We start from the raw sequence: 12021 nt of genomic DNA on the forward strand, positions 1-12021 counted from the left end.
ACTGGCATAGTTGCTGATTAATACCCCATTTCAGCAGAGGACGGTAGTATATCCATAGTATCATACCATCATGTGGAAAAAAATCAAATATTTGAGTAGTTTGTGTTTTGTTCTAAGTTTATACTGTTTTGTATTAAATGATTGTTGCTCACAATATGTTTTGGATTACATCTATAACAACCAACTGTCCCTGGAAGAATGTAGCTCTTTACAGAGGTTTGATGGTTGGCCACTGCAGGGCACTTCTGGAACAATAAAACTTACAAGAAACAGAATTGCACCTGAAAATTTTAAAATACAATGTCTGAAGTGTTTCTTTAAATGTTTTTATTTAATTAACACTATGGGAAATAAAGAATAGCAATATTCCAGAAATTATCTCTGTATGTCAGGTTCTCTATAAATGCAACACAATTTTTTATTAAAGAAGCATGTACATGATGTACAGTGTATTTATTAATGTATATCATGATATTAAAATTAGAGTGGCTTACCAAGCTGAACATTAATTAAATCAAATTACCATAAGCAGTCATATGTGACCTGATGTTGATGAAAACTGTGCTTTCCTGCACTGGGGAAACTGTGCAAGTAGTATTGAATTCATACAAATATATAAAAATAAGCATTTTGATGTAGTGCTTGTGTAAATTGTATCAACAAACTGGATACAGTTATATTAAAGTGCTGCTAAAGATTCCTATATTACCAAAGGAAACTATTTTCGGGACGCATGTTTAAATGCTAACAATTCCCAGCAAAGCTGAGATTTATAATAAGCCTATAGGCTGCACTCACATTATTATGTGAGGGAAGCACTTTACATGTTTTACCTTTTTACCTTGGGGAAGATTAATGTGCTATTTTCCAGGTAGCAAAATGCAATTCTTCTTGAAATATTGTTGTTCAGGGGTCTCAATATCAGGAAAATTACAATGTAAATCTCAGTCATATTAATACCTCATTAGCACTCAATTTTAGAAACTGAATTCATGTGCAAATAGTGCAACAAGAGCTATAAGTTATACTTAGTCATAGAAGCGGTCATTTTTTAATATGATGACCTATCTCATTATTTACAGACATGCACATTACACTGACTTATACATACAAAATACACTTAATTGTGATATTAGAATAAACCTACTAAAAGGTAGTTTTATAATAGATTACATGAGATATCCTGTACATGTAGAACATATGGGATATCAGTACTGTATATTACTGATGCTAACCTACTTCTAAAAAAGTACATTAAATTCACAACGATACCATTGTACACTGTGTTTCTTCGCACAAAATGATTGACCTTCATTGTTTTTTGCCTGCAAGAGCCATCAGTTTCCTCCCGTACAGACATAAAACCTTCTAAGACAAATCTAGATTTTTTTTTCATTGTCTATGGGAAGTTGCTCAACTATAAATAAGTTATAGGCCCATTTATCTTTAGATAATGAGCATTATCCTAATACTCAATGCAAAATTGTATTCCATATTCCATAATAAGCCCAAGTACATATCACATGTATTGTGCAAGTAAAGTAAATTAAGTCCAGTTTTTGTGATGATCAAACTGGAAGATTACCTCGAATTCCTTGAAGTGTTCAGGGTAAGTTGTGTACAAGTAACGTGAGGTATTAAAACGCCTTCCAGTATTGTTTTCTTTTCCTTTTGACAAGTACAATACATAGGTAAAGGTCCAGAAGGACAACACAGATATTCAAAGACTACAAACAATGCTTTAAAAAATGTAAATCTATATCTGAATTGTTCAGTTCACTTTTTTTTTCAAAATAAATGAAACTATATAATTAAAAAATATTTTTGTATAATAAAATTAGTGCTTTGTTTCTAAACTAAGGAGAGTAAGGTAATTAATTGTAAATGGCATGGATGTTGTATCATATAATTCCCATTGTGTATACCTCAGTTTTTTTGTGGTTCGTTCACTGAAATGTACCTTTGTTAAAGGGGGCAAGCTTACTTTGATTCCTATCAATATGACTGACTTATACTGCTTCTGCAGATGTATCTGTGGACACAGACATGGTCACTTTGGCAATCTTAACGGTACTTTTAATGCAGCTTTCAGCTGCTCTATGGACATTACTGTTATTAGCATGTCTGTTCTGGCAGTCTGACTCCATGCTGTTATCAAGGGGTTGTGCAGTCCCTTCACATGAAGGGAACATGCTACAAAATGCATTTCTCAAGTCTTTGCTTCGAAGGGCATAGATGATGGGATTCACAGTTGAATTAAGCAAGCAAAGCATGCTGCAGAAGGCAAACACTGTCTTTACTGTCTTGTTCATCTTCCCAAAAACATCATAAACCATAATAGCAAGAAGAGGACCCCAACAAATTATTAACACCACTAATATAAGGACTAATGTCTTAGCTAACCTAATATCCATACGAGTCTGGTCCGGTCTAGTGATGTGCACCTTGCCATCTTCTGATGTGTGAACTATGATGCTTTTTTGAGTGCCACGTTGCAACATTCTCACAGCATGGTTGTGAGCTTTCCATAATATATACATATATGCATACACTATAAACAACAAGAGAACACTGGTTACACCAATCCAAAACATCAGATATGTTTCATCAATAAGGGGGAAAATATCTGAGCAGACGGATTTTAGCAATTTGCAATTCCATCCTAACAGAGGAAGAACCGCTATGACTATAGCTATGGTCCACATCATACAAAATGCAATGACAGCTTTTGTCCTTGTAACTATTCTTTTGTAAGACAAAGGCCTGTGTATTGAAATGTACCTGTCTATTGCAGTAAGGAACAGACTGCCAACTGAGGCTGTAAATGAAGCAGTGACACCCCCTAGTTTGAACAAGAAAACATTAGGAGTATCTATCCGATGAAAAACATGAAAATCAACAAAACTATAGACAAAAATGACACTGCCTAGAAGATCAGCCACTGCCAAGCTGCCAATAAAATGATAGGAGGGTCTGCATCTCAGACTACGTGAGTGCAGGATGACACACAGCACAAGCATGTTCTCCAGGACAGTAAATGTACCCAGGGTTATGGAAAGAGCAGCAATAACTAGCTGCTGACTTGGGGTAAGAATCATAAAGCATTCCATGTCCATGAAGTTGTTCCCACACTGTACATTGTCATCGCCATCTTTAAGAGAAGTAATTGTCTTGTTGAAATAATCAGTTCCATTAAATGAATCCAGATGTGGAGTACTTTGACCATCAATTATTTTTTCTTGAAAGGAGGATAAAGCCATTTTCTGTGGGAAATAACCCAGTTTTGAAATGTCACCCTTTGTGTCTTCATACTGAACTTCATTTGGTCCCATATATAGAAGGTCAGTGGTAATTGTTCTAAATGTAGTGTCTGCCAGGCCATCCAAGATAGACTTCATTACCTCGGACTTCAGTTATTATTCTTCCAGAGGAAAGATTGGAGTGGATGATCACCACCTGTAATAAACATAAGATAAGGTAAGCAAATATAGTAACTGCGTAAAGAACCATAAACAGAATTCAATTCAGTCACGCTTGGAACAAGAGCTGTCAGGTTTTCAATCCTTTAGTATATACTGTATATGTACACAATGCTCTGTTTGATGTGCCAGTGGTAAAAATATTTCGCTTTGTTTCACATGGAAGTTGTCTGATGTATTATATTGTCCCTGTATTGGCAGCTTCACATATATTTTTGTAGTGGATTCATATTGATAGTAGTATACCTTCTGCTAGGTTTCAACCTTTGTACATACTTTTAGCAGTGACCAAACTTTGTCACTTTATACACAGAGGGGGGTAAGAAGTTGCATATAAATTTACATGCATAGTAAGTAGAGATGAGCGAACACGTTCGGCTCCGCCCCTTTTTCGCCCGAACACCGAACTTTGCGAACACTTCAGTGTTCGGGCGAAAAAGTTCGGGGGCCGCCGTGGCAGCGCGGGGGGGTGCGGCGGGGAGTGGGGGGGAGAGGGAGAGAGAGAGGGCTCCCCCCTGTTCCCCGCTACTGCCGCCCGCGCCGCCGCGCATCTCCCCGCCCCCCGGCGGCACCCGGACACTTACGCGCGAACACTGCAGTGTTCGGCAAAGCCGGTGTCCGGGTGCGGATGTGTCCGTAACGGACACGTTCGCTCATCCCTAATAGTAAGTTGTTATATTCTTATATGCGTTTGTGCTTTTACTATTTGGTGTTTACTGCTTATTCTTTGGTATGTTTCATTAAAGTATTTTTTTGTATATGCTTTTTATTGGATACATTATTTGTTAGTCTGCAAGTTCTCCTTATATCACACATCATGTCTTTTTCAGTTCTCAGATTTGTGGACGTTATCACAGATAGTTATACATTTACGCAGTGCCTCCCTATTACAGATATAGTTATACTTATGCGGTACCAGCCTCTCTTCTATAGTACTTAAATACAATGCTGTAAAACAAGTAATCATATCGCAATATGCTACATTTGTACTTCCAAGCGTTAAAATCAGTCCTGGTCATGTAATAAAAAACACACAGGTGCATGGCTAATATAGTTCCAGTACAGTTATTAGAGATTAGTGGTGTCCATCTTAATTGGCTGGGTGATAAAATTATCCCACTTTTCACTAAATTGGATTGTGTAACTCTCAACCAATTTTTGGCGGAAATCGTAGGAAAATCAAATTCTCAAATTTGAGGTCAGAATGTAGCCTATCAGAGCCAGAGTGCCTTGGTGATGTCATCAAATGTGTCCTCCAGCCTGCATATGGGCAGCAGTTTAATTGGATGCCTGCATCACATGACCAAGCCATATATAACATATACAGTGTAACCAGTGGCCATTTTACAATTGAGCATAGAACAAAGAGCCTGCATCATGTTTATATGTCTATGTACAAAATGATCTATCAGGGACAGATTAACTACAGAGGATTTATTGCTGCTGGTGTGAAAGCTTGCGTACCAGCAGGGAGCTTAAACAGGATTATTTGAAGGGAGCGGAGAAAGAAGCTGCAACACGTTGTATCCCTATGCAAAATGTGGTTAGTACATTGGGAGAGGGTATATTTCTGCTGCTGTCAATTATATAGCAGCAAAGCAGACAGGCAAGGTCCGCTTCGGTGTGGGGAATATTGCAGTCTAATGTTTGTGGCCTCAGATGTCATTCATAGTCGCCAATCCAGCCACTATGAATCATTTGTAGGGCTTACACATCTAACAGTGGGGTTTGGGGAATTCAATTATGCTGTGCCAAACAGAGACAGTGCACAAATATGCAAGCTATACTGTATGCTCTTCTGTTTTCACATATTGTGCTTCCCAGGATGGAGGTCTATTTACTTGGCAGCGTTTTTTTTGTTAATGTGAAATGAAAAGAAACTCAAAAAGGGAAGTAACAAAACAGACAGTGCATGTTAGCAGCCTCAGAAATCGTTCAAAGTCACCAGTCCGGCCACTACAAATTATTTGCAGGCTGTACGCAGTGAGGGGAATTCAATTATGCTGTACCATACAGGGACACCTCAAAAAAATGCAAGCTATATTCTGTGGCATTATATTCTCACATATTGTGCTTCCCAGGAACTGCATATTATTTACTTGGTAGTGTTTTTTTGCTGCTATAAAACAAAAAGGAACCCAAACAGGAAATCAGCAAATACACCCACCGCGTGTCAGCAGCCACAGACATCGATCAAAGGTACCAATCTGGCCACTATGAATTATTTGCAGGCATTATGCAGCTAGCAGTTGTTTTCTGCAAACTACAAAGTTAGCTAAGTTACATAAAACTACATTAAAAAGTAAACCAAAACAAAATAAAAAAATGAATAAAAAGGAAAAATGAAGAAAGCAGCAAGTAGGGGTTATGTCGGTAGGGGTGGTGGTGGAGGTGTTAGCGGATGGGCCATTTCCCCATGCCAGCGGGGGATGCATCCGCAATGCATTGCAGCTCTGTGGCTCATGGTGGACGAGCAGGAAGCCACCACAGCAGCACCACCAGTGCTGGCAGGAGAAGTCTAGCATAGGTGTGGCATAGTGTTTTTTAGCCCATTACAGTCTGAAGCAACAGCAAAGAGTAGGACTCACAGTCACAGCCAGCACTTATCCACGATGGTCTATGAGTATATCAGCTCCCGAGTTGATGTACTCAGACATGGCACTGGCCCCTTTAACATCCGGGGGTCTAAGCTGGCCAGAGCTTGCACAAAATGCTTTAGAGGTGCTTACCTGTCTCGCTGCTGATGTGTGATAACTGACAGATGCATCCGCCTGTCCGCAGACACTGCGGATTACCTGATGTTTATAAAAATGAACCAGGCATGGATGTCACCTGACTTCTGCACCCTCAAGATTCCACTAATTTGTTAGCATGCTGGCAATTTTTGCTCACATATGACTGAGCGTATAGTTAAATCAAAGATCACACAGTGGCCTCCAGGTGCTGTTGCTGCTGGTGCTGCATTCCTTCTCCTGCTTCCGCCATGTTTCCTCCTCCTCATTCTCCCAAAATGAAAAATATGTCAATATGGAAATACGGTTCTACAGCTCTCATGTTTCCATGAGGAGAACCCTCAAAGAGCTGTTGCTGCTGCTGGTGGGGCTGCTGCATTCCTTCCCCCACTTCCACCATATTTCTTCCTCCTCCTTCTCCCAAAACAAACATTTTCTAAAGCACAAGAAACAGCTTTAGCTCTACAGCTTTTCCTTGGAGAGAACCCATGCTTGGTTGTTTTGTTCACTTGACAGAATTTGTCCTTTGCAGACTTTATGACATCGCTTTTAGAACAAGCTTCAGACCTGCTGTCTGACTTGGTGTAATTTTTAGTAACTCTACTGCTTTTCCTTGGAAGAGGAGGAGAAGGAGAAGTAAAAGGCCCATGCTTGGCTGTTTTGTTCACCTTGTAGAATTTTTCCTTGCAAAATTTATGACATTGCTTTTAAAACAAGAAGCACACTTGCTGTCGCTCTCAGCTAAATTTTTGTAGCTCTACAACTGTTATTTGAAGTATGCCTATGCTTTAATTCAATCTACGTCTGAATAAAAAAAGGCTTCCACAAGTCCGAATTTGAGCTGACCAACCTGGTTAGTTGAGGTTGAGGGAATCTCACATATTCATTCCTTTATACCGTTTTATATAGTCTACATTGCAATTTGGCCTTTGTGTTTGTAGAGTAATCACCAACTGGCAAAGGATGCAGCTGGAGTCAGGGCTCTTCCACGCTTGCCTTTTTCTTGCAAGTTTTGTTTTCATGCGATATTGCGGTATTTTTTTAACAACTTGCTGGAGCAGATGTGGGGGTAGATGGTAGTATGAGAGTGCAGGATGATGAGGCAGCTGCCTGCGTGACAGTTAAAAGAAGACATAGAGGGAGGATAGTCCTGAACTGGCACACCCTAACAAGTTTGCAGAGTCAGCAGATGAGGGGAATGTCATCACAGGATTAGCACTGTTGCAGCATGACATGTCCTCTGACTGCCAGGGGAATGTCTGCTCCAGTAAGGAGGGGACTAGGAGTGCAGGGCAGGCTAGGAAGGTCCTGGTAGTGGGAGATTCAATTATTAGGGGGAAGGCAGGCAATCTGCCACAAAGACCAGGATCGTCAAACAGTGTGTTGTCTTCTTGGCGATCGAATTCAACACATCGCTGATCAGGTTGACAGATTAGTGGGAGGGGCTGGAGAGGATTCAGTGGCCATGGTAGACATTAGCCCCAATGTTAAAGTTAAAGGTAGGTAGAGGGTCCTTAAAAACGATTTCAGTGAACTAAGATGTAAGCTTAAGGCAAGGACCTCCAAGACATTCTTTTCTGAAATACTACTTGCACCACTTGCCACACCAGAAAGGCAGAGGTAGATTTAGAAGATAAACAAGTGGCTCATGAGTTGGTGTAGAAAGGAGAGATTTGGGCTTCTGGAGAACTGGGCCGACTTTGCAGTGCGCTACAGGTTCTATCATAGGGATGGGTTGCATCACAATGAAAGGGGGGTGCAGCTGTGCTTGGGGATAAGATGTTTAGAAGGTTGGTGGAGTGTTTAAACTAGGGACTGGATGAGGGCAACCAGAGAGATAGATGGAAAGATGGTGTAGTTAGAGATCCGGGACTAAGTAATGAGAATGGAGGTGGAGAGGGAGGGGTCAGTGCAGTTAAAACTGGCAGAACAGTTAGTAGGGATACAAGTGATATAAAAAGTACTCTAAACTTTCTAAACTGTATGGTGACTAATGCTAGAAATCTGACTAATAAAGCTAACAAACTGGAAGTAACAATATCTAAGGAAAATTATGACATAGTAGGAATAACGGAGACCTGGTTGAATGAAAGCTATGACTGGGCAGTGAACTTACATGGTTATAGTCTGTTCAGAAGGGATCGTAAAAACCAGAAATGGGGAGGGGTTTCACTTTATATGAAATTCTATTTAAAGCCCATATTATGGTAAGATATATGTGAGGGAGATGAACATGTGGGGTCTCTAACAGTAAATATACATATAGAGAAAAAACAATCAGAGGCCACCAAATAGAACAGAAAAAAAATCACAGAAAGCGACCATATACTCACTGGTATGCTAATACAAGAGGGTAATCATATACACCACATAACCCCCAACATGCAGACAGCCAGACTGCTAAACAGAGGAGCAAAAAAACACATGTGAGGATAGTGATGATTCAGCCACTCACAAATATTGAGGAGGTGGCTGCTTAGTGTTTATTCCTGCACAGAAAAGCATATACAGGGTGCTAAACCACATGGTACATGTAGTGCACCATGCAGGCCTACAATCATATCTGAAACTGAAAGGTTGCCTGGCACCCCAAAGGCAAAATTGCTCCTCCGTTTAGCAGCCTGGCTGTCTGCATGTTGGGGGTTACATGGTATATATACCTGCCCTCTTGTATTAGCATATCTGTGAGTATATGGCCGCTTTCTGTAATTTTTTTGTCTGTATGATATTTCCCTTTACGAGGGTTGTGGTCTCACGTATCTTGGCCAAAAAATCAGCTGATACCTTGCATTTATCAGTATCTACCTATTAAATGCAGTGTGGCTTTAAATGTTGGGGAAGCCCAGGGTGCCAGTACCAATGTGGTCCACCTTTGGGGTGCAGGGCAACCCACTGATTTTAGATATGGCTTCACTAATAGGTTGTAGGCCTGCATGATGCACTATATGTACCATGTGGTCTAACACACTGTATCTACTTTTCTGTGCAGGAATACACACTAAGGAGCCAGTACATGCAGAAAAAAATTTGTTTGTCTGACTGAGCCCCAAATGGAGAAAATTAGCTTCTACCTCTTTGAGGGTTTTTGTCTTTCTCTTGATTAACATTGTTGGGGTAATATGCTGAACTAGATGGACATATTTTTTCTCTCAGCCTAACATACCATGTTACTGTATTAGTATGAAATTTGCAGGAGAATTTGCGGCTGTGCTGAAAAATCCACACCAAAATCTGCCTGTCTAACAGGTGGATTTTTATGCTGAATTTAAATGGCTTAACTCTGCAAGTACTTTCACATTAAAATCAGCATTTAGACAAGCCGATTTTGCTGTGGATTTCCATTGTGGTAAATGCAAGTGAGAGAGCGACAGGCAAACAAATTCAAATAAGCAAGGGTTAATATAAGAGAGCAATTGAAAAAAAAACTTGGTCAGTAAAAGCAGTGTCACAATCGACAGAAAAATCAAAACAGGTTGTAACAAGGCTCAATAACTAGCACAGGGAATAGTTGGCAGTGCTGGGCACTCTAATTGGTCAAGCAAACAGCTCCCTTATTGGTCGACTGACTTGGGCTCCTTGTTGGTTGAGCTTTGGCACCACCTGATTGGCTAGTATTCAATTTCCCTGACTGGCATTCCTACCAGCACTGTCAAGAATACCGCATTGGCCAATGGCTGTCAAACAGACATCACAGAAGTTTGGTGCGATAAGTATGTTACAATAATACTGTTTTGGGGTAAACTTATAATAAATTAAATGAAATCCTAGAAATTTAGATTTTTTTGGCATGCTACTGCTATTTTAAGTTTTACAAAATGGTTGTTTTGTGTTGTAGTTTGCAAAAAATATTTTTTCTTCAAAACCATTGATACGTGCAGAAGTATGTGAACTGTGTGAAATGCTTCTAACATGTGGCATTCTCTATCTGGAAACTCTGAATTCTGACTCTCTGCGGGTTGTTTAAGAAGAGCACACATTATTTCCTTATATGACAGTTTATGCTTTCTTTATAGGCCTGACAGTAAGTGCAGGAGTACAATCTGTCTCTCTAGAAAGTGACAGAAGCGATTATTTTGTAATAGAAGCACTGATCCTTAAAGGGTATGTAGAACTTGCTAGCCATTTTTTCAGCCACTGCAGGTGATATGTAATAATACATGCCAGGCATTGAAATAAATTGCCATCCATGTAATTCATGGACAGGCTGGGACCATCAGGGCAAGAGTCGCTTTTTGTTCTAGATAATCTGCATGCAATGCCAGTTTGTAAGACTCTTGTAATGACATCCTGCCTAAAAAGTTCAGTATTCTCTGTCCTATGAGATCCATAAATATGTCTTGCTATTTGATGTTTTGTAAGGTTTATACAAAAGCTATAAAATGTGATCTGCTTTGGAGGACTGCTGAGAGCATAAGTATGGATGCCTGGAGTCTGCACAATCAGATTTATACAATGCTTCCTCTTCAATGCTCTCTATAGTGTTCTTATCAGACTTGCATAATGCTTGTTTTTTCGTGCTTTCTATGGTGTTCCTATCAATAAGGCTTACCTCATGTTCTCAGTCAATACCCTGGATATATATGTTGTCTGCAATTTTATCCACATGCTGTATTCTTTAGCACAAAATAAGTATTGTACTTATGTACATTACAAATACAACCCCATAGGTACCACACAGTAGGACTCAGTAATTATTGAAGAGATCCAAAGTCTCTACTGCTAAAATATTCATAAACTTTGATACCGTCTTTGTCTGTCCCATTAGCCCACAAACCATTTATCAAATATTGTTTTGCAGCAAAACCACATTTTAATTTCTATTTCAAGCAGCTAACACAGAGGAAGACACAGTTATTGTCATAAAGATTCACTGCTAGTACGTGTGCTGTAAATCTAGACATTTCTGTAATGAGCAAGTTATATTATTATGTTGGTTTTTCTTAACTATTGGCACAACTCGAAGGATTTATTGGAAATGGTAAAAAAAAATCTGGTGTTGGGCACAACTCTAAAAGAAGTAGCAGTGAAAGTTTACATGGTGTTCTATATTAAAGTTAAAGGTCAGCAGAAATGAATATTTGATTGCGTCTATTGGCCAACATAGAGGGACACTGCAGATGTGGGGAGAGGGTAAGGGAGAATTTAGAGTTGCAGGCACTTAAGATCACTGCACTGGATCAATTCCAAAATATTGCATGACTTGTTATCTATAGGTTTAGACTGGCTGGCAGCACCTCCGCACATGCATGTTTACTACCGGTACTAGTCTATCATGCACATCAGTCTTTAATCGACCAAGAAACTCCACCATGGGGTTTCTTCACCTTTTTCTTTTTTCAGTATCTACACAATTTGGAGGATGTCAGCTCAATGGGATCGCCATCTGTGGGGTAAATGGTCGGAATATGAAGAAATACACTCCAAGACTGTGGATTTCAGTTGAAACTGTCTGAACCAGCTCTTATTATTTTCACAGTATACACTAGACATTCACGATTCAGAAAAAAAAAAAATCCTGGGGCTGTCAAACCGATAACTAAGGGCAAAGACAGACGGCCATATGCGCAACTTCACTCGCTGCTACGGAGCATAGTTGCACATAAACTGATTTTTTTTTCTTCTTTGACTCTTCAAACTCTGTGCTAGTGCGCACGAGTTAAAAAAAAATAGTGGGAAGATAGGCCTGCCCTATCTTTCCTGCACATAGTTAATATTACGTCCTATGTTTTCTCCCCCTTAGGGCGCCTACCCACTTGCATTGCCGATTTTCGCGCGTGAAAAATGCAGCGTTTTCGCGCGTTTTTTGCGGC

General features: G+C 39.8%; 1 protein-coding gene across 1 annotated transcript in view; it reads right to left on the reverse strand.

The window, feature by feature from the left end:
* Positions 1 to 1848: 1848 nt before the first annotated feature.
* The window catches only part of CNR1 (cannabinoid receptor 1), a 77911-nt gene continuing 67738 nt past the window's right edge, over positions 1849 to 12021 (reverse strand). The window contains exon 2 of the mRNA XM_066590591.1: positions 1849 to 3456. Within this exon, the coding sequence (XP_066446688.1) occupies positions 2010 to 3398 (1389 nt within the window). The 5' untranslated portion in view covers positions 3399 to 3456 and the 3' untranslated portion in view covers positions 1849 to 2009. The remainder of the gene's footprint in view (positions 3457 to 12021) is intronic.

This window comes from Eleutherodactylus coqui, chromosome 1 (genome assembly GCF_035609145.1).
Source record: "Eleutherodactylus coqui strain aEleCoq1 chromosome 1, aEleCoq1.hap1, whole genome shotgun sequence".
NCBI classification, from domain to species: Eukaryota; Metazoa; Chordata; class Amphibia; order Anura; family Eleutherodactylidae; genus Eleutherodactylus; species Eleutherodactylus coqui.